At 32.5% G+C, this 21,401-nt stretch overlaps 4 protein-coding genes across 4 annotated transcripts, besides 15 other annotated features; 2 read left to right on the top strand and 2 right to left on the bottom strand.

Annotated features, from left to right (window-relative positions):
* Positions 1–3,795: part of a mobile genetic element that runs on past the window's edge.
* Positions 1–5,534: part of a mobile genetic element that runs on past the window's edge.
* TVAGG3_0889410 (uncharacterized protein) lies at positions 2,983–3,309 on the top strand (the record flags this gene model as incomplete). The annotated part of the gene is made up of 1 exon (XM_051250785.1): positions 2,983–3,309. The coding sequence occupies one exon, from the start codon at positions 2,983–2,985 to the stop codon at positions 3,307–3,309; it is 327 nt and encodes a 108-aa protein (XP_051086260.1).
* Positions 5,535–8,872: 3,338 nt separating the features above from the next.
* Positions 8,873–8,930: a mobile genetic element.
* A 51-nt stretch (positions 8,931–8,981) lies between these two features.
* Positions 8,982–9,039: a mobile genetic element.
* A 51-nt stretch (positions 9,040–9,090) lies between these two features.
* Positions 9,091–9,147: a mobile genetic element.
* A 121-nt stretch (positions 9,148–9,268) lies between these two features.
* Positions 9,269–9,330: a mobile genetic element.
* A 120-nt stretch (positions 9,331–9,450) lies between these two features.
* Positions 9,451–9,559: a mobile genetic element.
* A 140-nt stretch (positions 9,560–9,699) lies between these two features.
* Positions 9,700–9,808: a mobile genetic element.
* Positions 9,809–9,949: 141 nt separating this feature from the next.
* Positions 9,950–10,058: a mobile genetic element.
* Positions 10,059–10,199: 141 nt separating this feature from the next.
* Positions 10,200–10,308: a mobile genetic element.
* A 141-nt stretch (positions 10,309–10,449) lies between these two features.
* Positions 10,450–10,558: a mobile genetic element.
* A 143-nt stretch (positions 10,559–10,701) lies between these two features.
* Positions 10,702–10,810: a mobile genetic element.
* A 141-nt stretch (positions 10,811–10,951) lies between these two features.
* Positions 10,952–11,060: a mobile genetic element.
* A 141-nt stretch (positions 11,061–11,201) lies between these two features.
* Positions 11,202–11,310: a mobile genetic element.
* A 932-nt stretch (positions 11,311–12,242) lies between these two features.
* Positions 12,243–12,323: a mobile genetic element.
* A 634-nt stretch (positions 12,324–12,957) lies between these two features.
* On the bottom strand, positions 12,958–13,335 carry TVAGG3_0889250 (uncharacterized protein; the record flags this gene model as incomplete). Its single annotated transcript, XM_001297600.1, has 1 exon — positions 12,958–13,335. One exon carries the CDS (start codon positions 13,333–13,335, stop codon positions 12,958–12,960), a length of 378 nt encoding a protein of 125 aa, XP_001297601.1.
* A 100-nt stretch (positions 13,336–13,435) lies between these two features.
* TVAGG3_0889240 (uncharacterized protein) lies at positions 13,436–14,856 on the bottom strand (the record flags this gene model as incomplete). Its single annotated transcript, XM_001293927.1, has 1 exon — positions 13,436–14,856. A coding segment is annotated over one exon (1,421 nt), but the record flags the coding sequence as incomplete, so codon positions are not given.
* A 5,307-nt stretch (positions 14,857–20,163) lies between these two features.
* Positions 20,164–20,607, top strand: TVAGG3_0889230 (protein of unknown function, DUF4108 family; the record flags this gene model as incomplete). The annotated part of the gene is made up of 1 exon (XM_051250784.1): positions 20,164–20,607. One exon carries the CDS (start codon positions 20,164–20,166, stop codon positions 20,605–20,607), a length of 444 nt encoding a protein of 147 aa, XP_051086259.1.
* Positions 20,608–21,401: the final 794 nt, after the last annotated feature.

Here is a 21,401-nt window from a genome sequence, read left to right as displayed (position 1 = left end):
GAAGTCTGAGGTCATTTATTTTTGTCAGCAATGAGGTCATTCGTGATAAAAAAGCGCTAGCGCAAGGCGAAGCCCATGTGGTCATTTACAATACTGCGATGGTAGAGTTTAAGAGTTGTGCCTCAATGTAGAGACAGTCCTTATGGTCTGGAGGTAAGAACACTGGGCAGTTATGGTCATGAGTGGAGAACATGTCTATCCAAAACTCACGATTGAAGCCAGTTAATTTATAGTATTTAGGGTTAGGAAGTTGGTGAAGTTTCTTGTATGACCAATGAACTCATTTTCAACTCCCTTACTTAAGTTTGAATATAATAAGCTTGCTTTCTATCCAAATACCTGGAATCTAATTTCGGAAAATTCATTTTTCCTCGGAAGCATTGCATCATAATTGAAAACATTCTTGAAATCATCACTTGGTTCAGAGATTTGAAATCTTATACGTAATGGATTTTTTTCTTTTTAGCTACTTCATTGAATGGTGAGAATACAAATGAATTGACAGTTCATGAGTTCCATCAGCATTTACTACAAACTCGTAATGAAAAGCTATTAATCTTTCTACAATTCCTTCTTCTTTCAGTTCTGCAAGAAAATCACGTAAAGGCTGTAAAGTTTTGTACTTCAATGTTAAACTTCTTTGAAAATTTTCGTAAAATTAATTATACAGTCTTCTAACGTCGTACTGTCATTGAAGTATTTGTATATGTGAATGTTTTGGGCGCTTAAAGACTGTTCGTCATTTTCTATCTCGACTTGAAGTATAAAGTCAACCTTTCTGAAAGCATGTGTTATATACATAGATGTTATGCCAATGTACTTCTCTTCATTTATGTTCACAATCCAGTCTGTTGGAAACTTAAACGTTACTCTGTTCCCCTTTATTTTGACGTCAGGGTTTTCACTACTGAACGCAACAGATAAAGGTATTTGTCTATACATTTAATTCGGATAAAAATAAACCATTTACTCTTCTTTGCTTCAGCTTCTCTCTAGCTTTTGCTTCAGCTTCTTCTCTAGCTTTCTTCGCCAGTTAGTCTTTGTGGTTCTTTTGTCTTCCAGCAGCTAATGCAGCAAGTTGTTTTTCACTAAGTTTCTCTTTGGTCTCTCTGGCTTTTGTTCTTATTTTTGTTCCTTCAGTTCGGATAAAATTTGCTCACGAATTTCTTTCTTCAATTTTCAACATCTATGACCCTTGGGTCTTGTCCGTAGGGCTTGTCTGAGTCATTTGACTGCAGATAAAAAACAAAATTAAAACTTTAACCGATGTAAAATGAGCTTGTCAAAATCAGAGCGAGAGTCTATTATATTAAATGACGCAGAGGAATACAACATCCTTTCTATTACGTAAGTCAGAGTAAAGATGGTAAAATATACGTAAGAAAAAGAAAGGTTCCATTAGCGAATGCAGAAAGCGACAACATTAAGGTGCATGGTAAGGGTGAAGTCCACGAAGCCCATATAAAACCTTCTATTCAAACTGAGCCACCAAAAGAACAAGAAGAAAAGAAAGCCAGATTGTACTTTCAATAACGAACCAAGAGCTTATTGCAAAGTTCGTGAATTTCATTGAAAAACAAACCGAGTCAAAGAACCCTGACCCACAGTGAAAGAAGTTGAGACAAAAGAGAATGTACAGTTCATTGAAAATGTCAAGAAACAACTTCCACCACGAATGCCAAGAAGAATAGTGAGAATAATGAAGTAAATAGATATTTTTACTGAAGTAAATACATGCAGAAACGAACAGTTAAACGAATTTACTCCAGCAGAGCATATTCATCAGATTCGCTCATATTTCGATATCATAGACAATGCAGTTCAAATTGGTGACACTAATAGAAAATATTCTGACGCAAAGATTCCATCACAACCTGGAACTGCTAAAGATAACACATGGGTAACATTCAATCTCTCACCTCCTGGTGAAAATATGTTGGACCTTTACAATACATTCATTACGTATAAAATGGAAGGTCAATTTATTGTAGATAAAGAAATTGGTTCAGGTTCCAATAAAACAAACCCACCAGGATTTTGGATTGGTTTCGATGACGCTTTCTATGCAGTTGCTGGATATCAAATCCTTGCAAATGGTCGTATCGTATATTCTCAAGACAACGCAAGAGAGAAGAAGCATATATAACTTCAAACTCACAAACTACCGAACAAATAAAGAAAGTAGATGTTTTCTCAAAGACTCGACATGAAGATGTATGGAGTCATTCGGGAACATGCAGAACAGGACAAATTGTTAGTGGTCCAATTACAGCAGGAAAATCATTTGATTTTAAGCTTCGTTTAAGAATTCCTGTTAGAAGATTCCTTCCATTAGAAGCTATTCGATTTATTCCAGCTTTTGCAGGAAACATTCAGCTTAAAGTAAAGTTCAGTAGCGACGCCTTACAATGCACATCTATATCTGTAAATGATATCATTGCTTTCAATCCAACTCTTAAAGTTGCATTTGCTTCAGATTCAAATCCACCGACAAATAAATTTGTTCATGGAATGAACCATTCACTATGATAACGAAGGCAGTAGAAGCTAGTGGAACAGTTACTATTACAACTGTAACCCAGCAACTATTTCGAACAAAGATGGATTTTAATGAATGTTTCATTCATCCAAAGTCATCTCTTTAGACCCTAACATTTATACAGAACTTGTAGAACATTATACAAACGAGGCTTTATGTTTTCCTGTTAAAGTTATGGATTGGATTCCTATGGACGGTTCATTCTCAAAGAATACAGATAGTTCAAGTGCAACATTTACAGCAGCTTATACGCCTATTAATGTTAAAAGTATTTGGGCACTATTTAGAAGAAAGACAACTATTATGTTAATTTTGAGAACCCTAAGTTTAAATATCTTCAGCTTTCCATGGGAGCTTATGGAAATATACCTGCAGAACCTGAAAAATCATATGGACCTGTATTTTATGAAATGGTTGCGAACGCTTGCAATACAAACAATGATATGATAGGATTTAATGAAGATGTTATGAGGTCATTGGTGGATGATGGTAGTGTGGAACATAAATGGGATAGCTATGACAACACACATTTCTTATGTGGTTTTCCAACAGAAGTGGACTTTTGCTTTCAGCAAGGTCAAACATCTACTGCTCCAATAACATACAAATTGTCTGTTAAAGGACCTATTGAACTAGCAACTGAAAATGTCCCAAAGCCACTTATTGGATTTATGAGGGATTGTTGCTTTGCCATTCAGGTGCGTGCTAATGGAATCCCCATAATAAGATTAGATGACTATAACTTAGCTACGGACGACAGTGAGGAATAAAGGATGAACGTTTATTTTTAAAGCTTATAAATGAGTTCTTCATCAAGCTCTCGTGAACCTTCACCATCTATGAAACAAACTTTACCAAACGATTATGGAGCACCTATTGAATATTTCTTACGAGCTGCACAATGGCAAAGAGCAGTCTCACCAAGGTTAGGTGTTCCACCAGCTCCTGTCAAAAATAGCATTTGGTCAAGTCCTTATATAAGATATGGTCTCCCACTAGGTTTGCTAGCTACAGCAGGAGCAGTTATGATGTTGAAAAGAAACAAAGCAAATGTTGTAAATAATACTGAAGTAGCTGAAGTTAAACAAACTCCGACACCTTCGCCAAAACCAACGCCTTCACAAGCAAAACCTTCAATGACTCCTGAACCTATGGAAGTACAAACTCCTGTTCAAAAGTCAACTCCTAAACCGACTCCAACATTTAAACCAGAACCTACTCCTCAAATAAATCGTAAAACTCCTGCGTTTCCTTACTGAAAAAATAACGTTATTTTTATTTAATATTAAAAATTTTTATTTGATTGAAATGACAAATAAAGTCACTGAAGCAATGAAACAAAAGTTTTTGGTAGAATACATTAAATCAGGAACTATTCCAGAAGGTTTTTACATTCATACTATGAAGGATGGTAGAGTTCAGTTTAGAAAGATAAAGCAACCATTAGATAAAGAAGGAATTTTGAGAAAGATTAAACTTCATGAGGACAACATTGCTGAACTTAAGAAGAAGTTAGAAGAGTTGGAGAAAGGAAGAGAGTTATAAAGCAATGAATTCAACAGGGTGAAAAACAGGTGAAAAAAGAGGTGAGATCTCACCACTTCACCTAAATTTATTTTTGTGCTATGTTTTCATACGTGTGAGGGTGGTGATATCATTAATTTTTAAGTTTATTTTTTATTTTACTGAAAATTTTTATTTGGATGTAAATGACAGAACAAAAGCAACTCATTCGAATTCCACAGTATAACAAACATACATTTAAACATTTATTCTTCCTTCCTGAGCATAACATGTTCTTTCAAATACATCCGAGACCAGTTGACTTTTCATTGACTGTGTATAAAGATAGAAATAGTTATATCATTAAACCATACGATGACGAAGGTAAGTTATGTAAATTGTACGTTAAGAAGTTAGAGAAAGTTTATGGCTTCAAGTATGACTACAATAGGGTTAACACTGATGATGAAGATATTGAGGAAAATTTATGAGAACATTAGTGAAGTCGTTAGTGAGAACGATAGTGAGAACGTTTATTTTTTACATTAGTGAGTTCGTTAGTGAAGTGGTTGGCGGCTTTGTAAATATTTAAGGTTAAGTTAGTGTTGTCGTTTGTGTTGTAAAATATACGTTAACGGTTTTGTAAAGTGTCAAATTCACAAGTATTGGGTAAGGTGGAACGCAGTGCTACAGTACCCAACTAAGCCATACTAACTTACCCTAAGTTTATTTTTGTGCTATGTTTTCATACGTGTGAGGGTGGTGATATCATTTATTTTTATATAAATGTGGGAACAAAAATATAACATATCTACTCGGCAGGAATGAGACCCTTACTGACTATGTATTCGTTTAATGCTTGATGAAAACAATGGTACATATTATCGTATGGGTATACACAACGTCTGTTTCCGTCGTCGTCGTATATGTAGAGCTCAAATCCAGTCCAACCTTCTTTGTACAATATGTAGCTTTATTTAAGTATGCATTTATGTAGATAAGGCAATTTTCTTCATCGCTCCAGAAATAATTTTTGTTCTTTGTTGAAATAGTTTTCGTTCCTCTGCGACCATAAGGAATGTATGCAATGAACTTTGCGTCATATGGGATTGTAATATATTCAGGGTTTCTTTCATCGTCAATGGGTCTGTCTTTGTTAAAATGCATGTTTCTCAGTTTTACTTGAGTTTTGAATAGTTCACGGAAACGTTCTGGGAAAGAGTCATAGTAAATGTAGTCAGACATGTCTTTGTAATGAAATAAAAAAGTTGGAAAATAAATAAAATAAGGTTATTTTTTATTTAGTGAGGACGGTAGTGAATTCGTTAGTGAAGTCGTTTATGTGTCAGACGGTTTTGTAAATATTTAAGGTTAAATTGGTGTTATGGTTGTGTTGTAAAATATATGTTAACGGTTTTGTAAAGTGTCAAATTCACATAAGATGAGTACGGTGGAACGCAGTGCCACCGTACTGAAGATAGTCATACTAACTTTGATTTGATCACTTGATTAACCACTTTATTCTGGTCATTTGGGATTTCATTGAGAATCTTCTCATCATTTTGAGAAAACTCACCTGTTTCTGGTGTAAAGTCGATTGAATTCTCGTTTACTTGATTTGACTGTTGAAATTCTTTAAGTTTGATTTGATTTTTCTTGGAATTTCGATTTGTTTCGGATAAATAATTTGTAATTGCTTTTTTAATATTTGCTGTGGACTTTGTATAATTGACAGGATGTTTTGCTGGTTTTGTACTGAGTAATTGTTTATCCAACAAGTGTTTATCGACTTTCATTAAGATTGCAATCATTATTTCGAGGCTAGGATGGGCATTTTCTAATTCTTTCGAAAGCAAAGAATGGAAGGATTCAAGAGCATTATTTTTGTAGATATCATCCTCTGAATCTAATTGGTTAATGAACTCATAATCTTTCTTCCATACTTTTTTATAGTAATTTACGAACGGCTTTGCAATTTCTGAGGATGACTCATCGATTAATTTAAGTATTTGATAAAATGAGTCTTTTTCGACGAAAGGTAATGAGGAATAAATTTGGTAAAGTGTAAAAATCTCTTTTGGTATCTCTTGTTTCGGGTATAATTCTTTTATTTTGCGAATTAATGCTTGGCGATAATGAAATAAGCAGCCAGTAACCTTTGTGTTTGGACAAAATAATTTAATGGATTTGTAAAGTGCGATTTCAAAATCTACGTAAACAGTTTTGAAATTGTTGAACCCAATTATTGAAATTAATGCGGAAAATGCGGTTGTATACGCTTCTGCTGTCCGAGATTTCATAAGAATGTGGACAACAGGAATGTATTCATTCGTTGTTTGGTCAAGCACCATTAATGTAAGGAGTTGACCCTTGTCATCGAACTGTCTTGGGACGATTTTAAAGGTACCGTCCAAGAATAATTTTGTTGCTGAGTGACAAATTGAGACAGAACGATCATAACCGAAAATTATTATTGGTTCTGGGTAAAACGCGATGTATTTTAGAAAATTTTCGGAATTTTGTTTGGTAATTGAAAGAATTTGTTCCACAAAATCTGGAATAACCAAATTATGTGGATAAAACTCTTTGTATAATGTGCGTGGTAAATTTTCTGGTATTTTTGGAGGCCTTTCAAGTTTTGTTGCCTCAGAAAGTAAATATGATAATATTTGCGCTTCTGAAGTTAACGGTTGTATTGAATGGTGTTCACGTGTAATTTGCATTAGATCCCTAATTTTTGTTTCTTCTTCAATATCTCTAAAAACTGTACCTTTTGGTGTGCATGAATGCTCACCACTGAGAGGTTCGATTTTTGGAATTTGATTTGGGTACAGTGTCACTTTTATTTTGTAATTGCAGCTTCCTTCGCATTTGTAAACGATTGAATATGAATGTTCGGTGCCGGATGAATCAATTTTGTGAAATTTATAGGGAGGACTAATATAATATTGTGTGTAAACGTTTTTATCGCAATCTCTGAGTTGAATTGTGCAAGCACGCTTTAAATAATTCCATACGTGCTTTCTTAAATTTTTTGAATAATTTGGAAAGTGTAAATTTAAAAATTGATTCAGAAATTCATGCTTATTCGTAGCATCTTTTTGATATATGATAGCTGCTCCATTCAATTCATCGATCTGAGGCTGAGAAAAATGAAAAGTACGAGGAGGCATATGATTGTCAAAATTTTATAAGTTATATAATAGTGATCTGCACTATTAAGAGGAGTTTTTTCATTACTATTTTTTTCAGATTTCTTTACTTTTTCTGAAATTTAATTATAATTGGATGTTATACTTCAATTCCTTAGTTGATAATAAAAGAACATAATATATGATCTTTGTTTCATTATTTAATTTTGTTCTATTTCCTTTATTTGACGAGAAAAATGAAAATTGTTTTCGAAAAACTCCAAAAAAATTAGAGAAAACCGAATTTGTCTTGAAAAATTAATGATATTAAGCTCATTTTTGAAATTTTTTAAAAATTTTGGTGATTATTCACAATGTCAAAATTGAAATTTATCTAAGAAGGATGCAAATCTCATAATTTAAGGAAACAATTCATATATTTTGAAGGAGTGGAATAAAATTTTAGGCATTTACGATATTATTTTAGAAATTAAACTGATATATGAGAAAATCTAAATTTAGCAATTCTGTCACTTTTTTAAAATATGGATAATATTCTTCCATTTATTGTGAAAATTCTTTCCCAACCATTCTCTAAAGAAGAATTTAATCAATTTATGGATGCAATCTGGGAGATTAAAGAAGATCAAACTGCTGAGGTCTTATTTCATATATGCAATCAGTTTTCATATCTTCAATTTTTTAATAATTTACCATCAAGTTATATTCAAACCGATAATGAATTCGAATTCATTGGATTTTTATGCAATGATCAAAGAATTCTAGACGAATTTATAAATTCCTCATTTCTCAATAACTTTTCGTTTAATTTATTCTACAAATTTGACACTAATATTCAGAATGGAATAATTCAATCGTTTAATTCACAAATAAAAGAAGAATCAGACAAATTCAAAATAATAAATCTAATTATTAACGAAATACCAAAAAATTTTGCGTGATATCCGAAATACTATTATCATTTATAATACACACAGGGAGTTTTTGCTTCCATCAAGAGCTGCGGAAATTTTATAAACGTTATTTCAAATCTTAGTGATGAGACAAGTTACAATGAAGAAAACGTTATTAATATTTACAATATTTTACGAGAGAATGTGACAAATTACTAATTGAAAATGAAAAATCAATACAAGAAATATTTTCAAACAAACAGGCAATATCAAAGAAAATTCATTTAATGGTTATACGATTCTCAGGTCAGATTACAAAACGGTTATTTTAGAGCGCCTTTTCGCGGAATTTGGAAATACAAATGCAGATTTGTTAGCTAATCTAATACTCACGAATTGTATTTGGAAAAGCGATATTCTGCAATACGTTTTGGAAAACTTTGAGCCATCTCAAGTAACAAATAAATTACTTTTATTCAGAATTTCTAATAAATTCTCAGTTTCAATGCACACATTAAGTATCCATCGTTTTGTAAACAAGATACTCGAGATTTCAATCAAGATTTACTTTACAGACGAAAGTTTGCAAAACGAAAGATTAGAATTCGTTATCAAAACAATTTTAGATACAAAAGAAGAATATTTAGAATACGTACCAAAAGAACTAATTGAAAGATTAAAAATTACAGCAATGAAGATGAAATAAGCAAATTATAATGATATAATTTTTTAATATGAATAAATATTTGAGTGGAAATAAATCATATAAAGAATGAGGAACTTGATAAGTGCTTGTGATCAGACAAATCTGTTTTTCAATAAGACATCTTAGAAAAAAAAATGTAATTTGACTATTTCAATATCATAAACACATTTCTATTGTTATAAAAGTCTTAAGTGCTTGTGATCAGACAAATCTGTTTTTCAATAAGACATCTTAGAAAAAAAAATGTAATTTGACTATTTCAATATCATAAACACATTTCTATTGTTATAAAAGTCTTAAGTGCTTGTGATCAGACAAATCTGTTTTTCAATAAGACATCTTAGAAACAAACTTACTTAATTTTTGTTTATTCTATCATTCCCTTACTAAATAAATCTTTAACTTTCCTTCTAGTTATATTTATCTATTCATCATCAATTTATGTTTTTTAACTTTTTTTCATATATATTTTTTCTGTTATATACGAAAACGATAAAAACAGTTTGACAGAAAAGTGACAACTTTACGTGTCAAAAATATAAAAAGTGATATTTTATTCATCATTATCTTCTTCATAATTTATTTCATATTCTTCGTCTTACCAACAAAAGATGGGAATGTGAACAATTGCGGGCAATTTTTAGCCATTTTGGCTTGGAACTAGAGCCTGCGAGGTACATGGATAGTATCAGTACCTCACAGGCTCTAGTTCTCTATATGGTGCCGAGAAATTTTGGTGAAATGTGGTCGCATTTCACCAAAATTTTTTCGGCGCCATAGGATGAATTGGAGGGTGAGAGATATTATTTCATACAATACTACTCTCACCCTCCAATTCCCAGCCAAATGGCTAAAAATTGCCCGCAATGTGAACAATTGCGGGCAATTTTTAGCCATTTTGGCTTGGAACTAGAGCCTGCGAGGTACATGGATAGTATCAGTACCTCACAGGCTCTAGTTCTCTATATGGCGCCGAGAAATTTTGGTGAAATGTGGTCGCATTTCACCAAAATTTTTTCGGCGCCATAGGATGAATTGGAGGGTGAGAGATATTATTTCATACAATACTACTCTCACCCTCCAATTCCCAGCCAAAATGGCTAAAAATTGCCCGCAATGTGAACAATTGCGGGCAATTTTTAGCCATTTTGGCTTGGAACTAGAGCCTGCGAGGTACATGGATAGTATCAGTACCTCACAGGCTCTAGTTCTCTATATGGCGCCGAGAAATTTTGGTGAAATGTGGTCGCATTTCACCAAAATTTTTTCGGCGCCATAGGATGAATTGGAGGGTGAGAGATATTATTTCATACAATACTACTCTCACCCTCCAATTCCCAGCCAAAATGGCTAAAAATTGCCCGCAATGTGAACAATTGCGGGCAATTTTTAGCCATTTTGGCTTGGAACTAGAGCCTGCGAGGTACATGGATAGTATCAGTACCTCACAGGCTCTAGTTCTCTATATGGCGCCGAGAAATTTTGGTGAAATGTGGTCGCATTTCACCAAAATTTTTTCGGCGCCATAGGATGAATTGGAGGGTGAGAGATATTATTTCATACAATACTACTCTCACCCTCCAATTCCCAGCCAAAATGGCTAAAAATTGCCCGCAATGTGAACAATTGCGGGCAATTTTTAGCCATTTTGGCTTGGAACTAGAGCCTGCGAGGTACATGGATAGTATCAGTACCTCACAGGCTCTAGTTCTCTATATGGCGCCGAGAAATTTTGGTGAAATGTGGTCGCATTTCACCAAAATTTTTTCGGCGCCATAGGATGAATTGGAGGGTGAGAGATATTATTTCATATACAATACTACTCTCACCCTCCAATTCCCAGCCAAAATGGCTAAAAATTGCCCGCAATGTGAACAATTGCGGGCAATTTTTAGCCATTTTGGCTTGGAACTAGAGCCTGCGAGGTACATGGATAGTATCAGTACCTCACAGGCTCTAGTTCTCTATATGGCGCCGAGAAATTTTGGTGAAATGTGGTCGCATTTCACCAAAATTTTTTCGGCGCCATAGGATGAATTGGAGGGTGAGAGATATTATTTCATACAATACTACTCTCACCCTCCAATTCCCAGCCAAAATGGCTAAAAATTGCCCGCAATGTGAACAATTGCGGGCAATTTTTAGCCATTTTGGCTTGGAACTAGAGCCTGCGAGGTACATGGATAGTATCAGTACCTCACAGGCTCTAGTTCTCTATATGGCGCCGAGAAATTTTGGTGAAATGTGGTCGCATTTCACCAAAATTTTTTCGGCGCCATAGGATGAATTGGAGGGTGAGAGATATTATTTCATACAATACTACTCTCACCCTCCAATTCCCAGCCAAAATGGCTAAAAATTGCCCGCAATGTGAACAATTGCGGGCAATTTTTAGCCATTTTGGCTTGGAACTAGAGCCTGCGAGGTACATGGATAGTATCAGTACCTCACAGGCTCTAGTTCTCTATATGGCGCCGAGAAATTTTGGTGAAATGTGGTCGCATTTCACCAAAATTTTTTCGGCGCCATAGGATGAATTGGAGGGTGAGAGATATTATTTCATACAATACTACTCTCACCCTCAATTTTAATTACTTAAACTCATTCTATTTTTTTGACATGTAAATGTCACTTTTACTGAGATCTGACACAATGTCAGATCTCTTTTTTTCGTATATAAGATTTCTGAATACCTACTGTAATATATTTTTCATTTATTATTTATTCAATTGCTTTTCAATTTATTTTCAAAACATTATTCAAATTTATTTTATCATTAATATATTTTTATATTATAAATTTATTTAAAACTTATTAAAACATGTTATTACGTTATTAATTTTTACTTTTTCATTTTTATACCCTTTTCAATTTTCTTCTCAAATTTTCAATGCTTCTCAAATATTTCTCCATTCAAATATATCTTTACTAAAAATTTCTTTTTAAAAATCACAAATTCACTTATATTCTTATACGAATCAATCTGTATCATATTACCAAACTTCACAAACACATCTAACTATTCAAATCATTTCAAATTTAAAATCATATAAATTAATATTATGAATATCCTGTTCTTTTTCCGAATACCCTTTATTCCCACATTTCAATATATCTCTAAGTATGCAATAGTACCGATAAAACATTAATATCCCTGATATTTATAAAAATGTAATATCTGATCTTTTGATGATTATCGGTATCATATATGTTTATTAGTATTACCATATCTATTATTACATACACTAACAGTATATGACATTTACACTTTTATTAAACCAAAATTCAAAAGAATCTTTTTGCAATTTCGTCCAATATGAAATTAAATCCAATGAAACATACACAACATTCTCCTATATCTTCTGTAGTTGCATATTATATATTCAAACGATTTTTAAATAATGTTTCTATCAAATGTGTAGTGATTCCGTCCCGATTAAAAATTGAGTACTTTCATCCCGATTTATCGGGATAAAATTGAATACTTTTATCCCGATTTCCCGATCAATTCCGATGCCGCCTGGACACACTGAGTATTGAATTGCAGATTTGTTTCATATGTAACATAAACAATTTGGTTTAGGTTTCCATATGGAAAGCAATAAAGTTTGTATTTAGTTGTTCACATGCTTTTGTTTGGAAATGGATGACTTTAGATAAAAAATTGAGTGGAATGGAACAATTCGTTTTTAAATGCGACGTTCCTAGTATGTATGACCTTGACCATATCATTTTGTTGGATGTAAACACCAATGCTACTAAAATTAGCAATGGAATCTTTAAAATGTACGTTCGAGTTGAATAATTAACATTCCAACAAAAAATATCATTGATAAATGCAACTAAGAACTCGATGATATTGATGATTATTGATATTTCTAATCACATAAACAGGAATGAATTCAAAATTACACATATAAAAAATGTCACTTTTTTGTATTACCCATTTGCAATTATTTCAGAATTAAAAATAATAGTCATAATATATTTACAATTTATTTCTTTTAATTAACGGGTTTGAAGACCAACTGTAATTCTAAACTCATAAAAATGAAATAATTCAAACAAAGAAAACCAATACAAATGCATCGGTTTAATTTCTTTACTAAAAACAAAAGCAATTATATAGTAACAATTGCTTTAATTAGTGATTAAAGTTAGACATTATTTGAAATGAAGAGCATCCATGAGGTTCGCTGTCAATGTGGCAACAGAATTCGTATGTCTTTCTATTTCCTCAGCTTTTTCCTGCTCTTCTTCTTGATTAATCCCGAAATCTTCGGTAATGTCAAAACCTACTCTCTCATTAACAAAGTCTTGATCTGGGCTGTTTAGTGGCACATTCTGGGATGAAGGGATGGGTTCTTCCTCATTATCATTGTTAGAGAATTGTAAATTTGGTCCGAGATTCTGGTACAAAGGTGGCTTAGCAATTGGAATGAACTGACTTTGCGTTGTGTATGCTTGTGGCTTATAATAGCCTTTGTTTTCCGAAAAAGGAACAGAAGCACGAATATTTTGAATGTCTTCGAGCCATTGCATGAGTCTTGGCAAACCGCCCGGTCTTTCACATTGAGGCGTATATTGATTAAGAATTGGAAAATCAGAATCGTTATTCAAATTTAAAACTCGACCCCAACACGATAAGACATCATCTTCAGTCCAGCCGACACTGTATAAAAGATCGGTTGTGATCTGCTCAATTTCATCGTCTGTAAAGATGTATTTGGGCCATTGTTCTTCGCTGATGACATTAATTTTTTGTAAATCTGCGCCAGATTGGTCAAGGATAGTTTGTTTGACTAATCTATTAAAGTGACCGAGATTATAATACTCAGTCATTAATTGATGAGCACATGCACTCATTAAGTCATTTACTTCCTTTTTGGCTTTTGCAAATTTTCTAAATAAAGCAAAGAGGTGTTCAACCGGCAATGTGGTAATATGTTGAAAGTTAATACTTGGATCCTGATCTAAAATGCCGTAAATGATTAATAAAGATGTCGCCATCTTCTTCATATGTATAATTCGGGAGAAGAAATACGCTTTGAATTTGATTGTGCCATCGTTATTAACCACATCTTTCAAGCGGTCTGAGATCTTAAGTGCATGAGCGAGTCTAAGATAAAACTGCAAAATGTAAAATGCAAGCTTGATCATAGACATACGTGCTTCTACAGGCAACTGAAGATTTCTGATTGCTTCAAACCAAAGAGTCAATGGGAGAAGCCAAACACCTTCTTCAAAGCATCCATGCTTGAGCAGTTCCCACACATTATTGACATTAAAAAGTGTCACTGGATACTTATCGTTTAGCTTTGATGATTTATCTTTATTATTAATTGCGTCACCTATGTGGCAATACTGTCTAATTTTCTCTATATCGACATGCCTTGTCGGATCATACGGTTGCATCAATATCAATTTTCCATCAAAAACAATAAGCGTTCTTAAATTCTTTCCGATATGAACGACATCTGCAATAAATATTATATGTATATCCTTATATTTTGCATTTCTCATTTCATTGACTAATCCGTTGAAATCTGTTATCAAAAAGAACCAATGATTGAAATATACAATATAAATAGCATCATATGACTTATCTCCATCTGTTGTGACAAAAGGAACCTGAGTTTTCCTTTGAAGTAATTCAATATAATTTAATATTTTTTCCAAAACCGATGCTGCACGCCCATTTGTATTTTCTATAATATGGACACATACATTTGGGCCTTCAAAGTTGAGTGGCATTAAATAAATAGCAAAAAGATCTTGAATCTTTTTGCTATTTGTGTTCTCTTTCCAGAGTTTTCCAGAAATAGCATCTATGCCTATAGTGAACGAAGATTTAGAGCTTAAATTATCATAAAATTTCAGAAATTTTTGTAAGATTGGTATTTCAGGGGACTCTGAAAGGACAAGTTGTTTCCAGATGTTTACATCACTTCCAAAAGCTCTATATAATGTTGATTTCGCTGGCAATAAAAGTTTTTGACGCTCAAGCAAATATTCTGTAGGCCCAACATTATATAAGGTGAAACAAAATCGGGGCGGTGCCATGTGAGGTGAAATTTATCATACACCGATTGGACCTTTTGCTTTCCCGAAAACATAGAATTTATATTGGGGGCCAAATATATGTGCATATATCTATACTAATCAAGCCGTATTTACTCATATAGTATTGAGGAATAATGTGTTTTATATAAGATATGAATTTCAAAAATTTTGTTTTATTTCATTTTGAATACAATGAGGTATCTATATATATACTATATATTGTGTTTGTAAACTCATTTTGGTCACATATCCATTTTTTAATATGCATCTTATTTGAGATTTCAAATTTTTATCGACAATCATATATGATCACATCGGCATTTGGAGATACTTATCTTGTATCTCCAAATATCGATGTGATCATTGTATTTAATTGTATATTGACCAAGAGATTCCGATGCAGAATATTCAAAGTAGATAGTTTTTCCATTCTGTACACATAGGTGCAGGGTCTATCACTGGCACCCTGCATCTATATGTGCAGAATGGGAAAAGCTTGCACTTTTACCTTTCGATGCGAATGTTGCAAACACTTTTCCCATTCTGCACATATATATGCAGGGTCTATCACTGGCACCCTGCACCAATATGTGCAGAATGGGAAAAGCGCGCACTTTTGTTCTTCGATGCGAATGTGTCGGACATAATTCCTGATTTGCTCATATATTTGCAGGGTCTATCACTAGGACCCTGCACCTATATGAGCAAATCAGGAATTGCTTGCACTTTTTCACTTGAATGTGATTCATTGAATTTCAATTCGAGAAAGGAGTTTACAAATGCAGGGTATTGTTCCTTTACCCTGCATTTGTAAACTCCTTTCTCGAATAGCTTGCACTTTTTTCAAAGAATGTTAAACATCGAATTTCAATTCGAGAAAGGAGTTTACAAATGCAGGGTAAAGGGACAATACCCTGCATTTGTTAACTCCTTTCTTGTAAAACCTTCCTCCAAAAAAATATAAAGATCACATTCTTCTTAAAACTCTCAAAATCTCATTATTTCAATCTTATAATCATAAATAAACATACTCTTTCTATCTAATATTTCTCTATTCCTTAATTTTCTTATGAAATTTGTTATTTTTTATTTAATTTTTAAAATTTTCAATTTTATGATAATTTATTCTATTCTCATTATATAATAATATTGTTCATTTTTATTTTTTTAATTTTTCAATGCATACGATAATTTTTAATTCAATTTTTAAACGAATGTTTTGATGGGATGAGCTTACTGAGCATAGGCTCATCCCATCAAAACATTCCCTTAAAAACTCTGGCCTTCATCGAGGCCAGAGTTTACAATTCATCAGCTCAGAGCCAAGTTCCTCGACGGTCGTCCTCATTAGGCCCGATCCGAGAGGAACTTGGCTCTTCATTAAAATCACAAGCTCTGGCCATTGCTAAGGCCAGAGCTTCGCAAACCATCCTCGGGGCCGGTTTCCTCAAAGACCGCCCTGATTCGGGGGCGGCCGAGAGGAAACCAGCCCCGAGAGAGTTCCCATACGAAGCTCTGGCCCAAGCAAAGGCCAGAGCCTGCAAATACAATCCTCAGGGCCGAGTTTTGCGATGATCGTCGATCATGTCGACGGTCTCGCAAGAACTCGGCCCTGAAAGACATACAAATACAGGCTCTGGCCCTAGCAAAGGCCAGGGCTTCGCTTACTGTCCTCAGGGCCGGCTTTCTCAAATGCCGTCCTGATCTAGGGCGGCAGGAGAGGAATCCGGCCCTGGGAACATCCAAATACGAAGCTCTGGCCCAAGCAAAGGCCAGAGCCTGCAAAATACTCAATGTTCAACAATTACAAATCTCATGTCACCCAGAAAGCTATGAAGGAAGCCCTTTCTCTAGGTTAGGACTTCCTTCATAGCTTTCTGGTACTGAGTGGAGTGGTTTTGGCTTCCATTGCCGCTCACTCCAGTAAGATCACGAGATTGTACAAAAGCCACGGCAAGTGCATTCCAACACCATAAATACACTTGCCGTGGAATACGGTTGCGAGTGCCTGCTGCTTCAACCGAGATTTGCAGCAGACACTCGCAATGATAACTAAAATTCATCATAAAGCTGGGAAATGGGCCTTTTCTCAAGGTCAAAGCCCATTTCTCAGCTTTATGATATTGAAACGAACATTTTGAGAGGTTATTACTGTTTTTCCCGGAATCATCTTGAGATTCCGGGAAAGTCATAGCAAGTGTAATCTATTAGCATAGATACACTTGCTATGACACATATATGCCAGCATCTGCTGCTTACCCCCAAATAAGTAGCAGATGCTCGGCATCACATCTTGAGATCCTTATTATCTGCGTATTTTTCATTTTAATATATATAAATGTGTGTGTCTAACACAAGTCTATATGCGCCATGTAAAATATACACTAATACACACATATTGATCATAATTAATAAGATATCAAACTATAAAAACTGAGATATTACTATAAACTATATGTATTATTATTATATAGGTACCATACTATAAGGTCATATGAATATTATTGAAATTTGACACACTTTATATAATTTTATAATGTGAATAACTTGGGTCATAATTTTTTTACGTAATTCCTACACGAAATGATCGGCATTACCCTAGTCTATCTGCGTGCAAAATACCAAGGAACAAATCAAATACTCACCATATCTTTTTTTAAAAAGGTCCAATCGGTGTATGGTGATTTTCACCTCACATGACACAAACCCAACAAAATCTAAGCGTCTTTTGGTAATAACGTCGACTGTGTGGGTTGGGGAATCGCAAATTGTAAAGAATATTATTAATTATTATTTTAGTAAGGGGGTCAATTTCTTTGGGAAATGGAAAAAGCTCTGTGTAATCGTTAAGACAAATGTCTCCCAATGATCTAAAATCAGGATCTTCATTTTCTTCATTGACAATATTTTGAATTTGATCATTATTTTCTTCATTATCTGCTTGATCAATCATTTGACTACGCTCTTCATTCATTTTTCTCATATTAATTGATCTTTGTGACGAGATCGATCTCCTTTGTGACGCATTAACAATCCTGTTTTCAGTACCTTTTTGTAATTTTGGTGATTGCCTGTCGCTTGGATGATAGTTATGAAAACTAATAATTTCAATCAACGGAAATTGTGTATCTATTATTTCTCTTAAACCATTATATGATCCAGCATCATGGAATCTTAAGGTTAAATCAATGATAATTGGTTCATATACAGTAGTAGTATATGACGGGTTGTGTGACTTTTTTTGTAAACGTAAGAATTCATACAATATTGAACGATTTTGTATCATTATTTTTAACATTATTTTTAAAATAATTTATTTTTTTATTCTTACATAAATGACCCAACAAGTAAAACCAGATAAAATAGATTATCGAATTTTAGAGGATGGTGTTCCTGTTTATATTCAAAGATTTAAAGGGAAGCAATATTATAGAATTGTTAATCCTGAATATCTTAAACATCAATTTAAAAAGGAAGACTGTGAATTATTAAACGTTAATGAATATGAAAATGCTAAATCAAAACTGAGATATAAATATATTGGAAGTGATGAAAGGTGTAAAGATAAAGATAAAGTTTATTCAGTTTCATATAATGAATGGAAAACCAATAAGATAAGAAAACATTTAGGAGATTATGGGAAATGTTCTGAATTCTTCAAATCTAGTATGTATGAGAGAGTAAAAGAAATTAGAAATAATTATTTTCATGAATAAAAGATTCACTACCATAATGAAATACATAATTGAATGATTTTTGAACATACTTCCGAATAGCAGATTTTAAAAATTTATGAATAATTTATAAAAAGTTTTTATTCCTACAATTCCTATATTACCATTAATAAAAAGAATATATTTTTGCATAGATTCCAAATATGGTGTCAATTTTTTAAAAAATTTTGAATTCAATGAGTTATATCAAAAATAAAATTCTTGAATAGAGTAAAAAAATTTAAATAATTTATTTAAATATTTTCTTCTGACATTTTTGAATAATTTATTTTTTTAATTCGTAAGAAAATGAGTGGATCAAGATTCGTAACCGTCAATCAATTAATGGATGCTCTTTCACCAATTCTTGAAAATGTTAAACAAGTAGATGTTTATTTCGATGATTATGTAGAAAGTTTATATTATAAAGGTAAACATAATATTAAACCCATTGCTTTTGCATTTGATAATAAATTAATTGAAAATGTAAAAATTTGGGAATTAATTCCAGATATTGAATTTATAACAAATATTAAGGATAAATGGTTCAAACGAATTCCAACCACAAAAGTTCTTTGTAAATTAATGATCAAAACTGAGGAAAAAGAATTTCATGAATTTACATATCATCCAAATAAAGTTTCAGAACTAGAAAATGAAAAACTTCAGAAAAAATTAAACGATAGACTTTCAAATGATCGTATTGAAAAAATAAATAAACTAGCAGAAGTTGCATTTAATAATGAAATATTTGATGAATATAACCTTGAACTCAGTGATGGACTTTAAGTCCTGGGCACTTTTGTGTCTTGGACTTTAAGTCCTGGGCACTTTGTGCCTTGGACTTTAAGGACCCGGGCTCAACGAGTCATGATTTATGAAATCAATTATTTGATTTATTCTTTCTTCAATAATTTCTATTCTTTTTGTTAAATCATCAATTTTCATTAATGAGGTGATTCTTGATTGAGGAATAGATTTCAAACTAATCACTCCTTTTATTTTTGAAATTTTGAATCCATCAACTTTAAACATTTTATTCAATTTACATGTTGTCAATTCTTCAAATAATTTTTTATTATTAGCAGAATAGTCATTAAATTCTTCAACAGATGAAAAAATTTTTATTTCAGTAATTGGTTTAACAACGTTTATTTTTTGTTGAACATTTTCACTTTCATTTATTTCTTCCTCCTCTGTTTCATTTATTTTTAAAATCGGTTTCATTTATCATTAAATAAAAATTAGAATATAAGTGATGATATAAGTAGTATATATTGCGGGTTTTGTGACTTTTTTTGTAAACGTAAGAATTCATACATTTTTGAGCGATTTTGTATCATTTTTTTTTACATATGAAGTAAAAAATGTATGATTTTTACGGTTTTTATTCTTACGTTTTTGAATAAATCAAGATTTAAAAATTTTCAGAATCGTAAGAAATTTTCACTAAACCCATACATAATGAAATAAAAAAAATAAAAAAAATAAAAAAATAAACTTTAAAAATTCATGTCTTACATTTTTTGAATAATTTATTTTTTTAATTCGTATGAAAATGAGTGGATCAAGATTCGTAACCGTCAATCAATTAATGGATGTTCTTTCACCAATTCTTGAAAATGTTAAACAAGTAGATGTTTATTTCGATGATTATGTAGAAAGTATATATTATAAAGGTAAGTTTAATATTAAACCTATTGCTTTTGCATTTGATAATAAATTAATTGAAAATGCAAAAATTTGGGAATTAATTCCAGATATTGAATTTATAACAAATATTAATGATAAATGGTTTAAACGAATTCCAACCACAAAAGTTCTTTGTAAATTAATGATCAAAACTGAGGAAAAAGAATTTAACGGGTTTAAATATCATCCAAATAAAGTTTCAGAACTAGAAAATGAAAAACTTCAGAAAAAATTAAACGATAGACTTTCAAATGATCGTATTGAAAAAATAAATAAACTAGCAGAAGTTGCATTTAATAATGAAATATTTGATGAATATAACCTTGAACTCAGTGATGGACTTTAAGTCCTGGGCACTTTGTGCCTTGAGCTTTAAGGACCCGGGCTCAACGAGTCATGATTTATGAAATCAATAATTTGATTTATTCGCTCTTCAATAATTTCTATTCTTTTTGTTAAATCATCAATTTTCATTAATGAGGTGATTCTTGATTGAGGAATAGATTTTAAACTAACAACACCTTTTATTTTTGAAATTTTGAATCCATGACCCTCCGGGTCTTGGACTCTGTCCTCAACTTTAAACATTTTATTCAATTTACATGTTGTCAATTCTTCAAATAATTTTTTATTATTAGCATAATAGTCATTAAATTCTCAACAGATGAAAAAATTTTTATTTCAGTAATTGGTTTAACAACGTTTATTTTTTGTTGAACATTTTCACTTTCATTTATTTCTTCCTCCTCTGTTTCATTTATTTTTAAAATCGGTTTCATTTATCATTAAATAAAAAATTAGAATATAAGTGATGAAATATATTTTTTAATTAATATTAAATCAGAGATGGCGGCAGGATTCTTTAAAAAATTATGGGAAGGAATTAAGAAAGCTGCAAGTTGGGTTCATCAAAAGATTATTAAACCCGTTGCAAACTTTTTGGCACCAGTAGCGAAAACGGCAGGAACTATCATAGGAGGAGTATTAGGTGCTAAAGCAGGTAATCCGGCGATGGGAGCACAAGCAGGTAACGCAGTTGGTGGAATTGCTGAAGGAATACTTAATAAAATAGGGGGTAGATAGTGGAAAAATAAATAAATATTATTTTTATCTTAGTATCGGTTGTAGTCGACGATAAAC

Source organism: Trichomonas vaginalis, chromosome VI, assembly GCF_026262505.1.
Source record: "Trichomonas vaginalis G3 chromosome VI, whole genome shotgun sequence".
Lineage (NCBI taxonomy): Eukaryota > Parabasalia > Trichomonadida > Trichomonadidae > Trichomonas > Trichomonas vaginalis.
The sequence above is the reverse complement of the archived record's forward strand: the minus strand, read 5'-3'. Positions and strand labels throughout refer to the sequence as shown.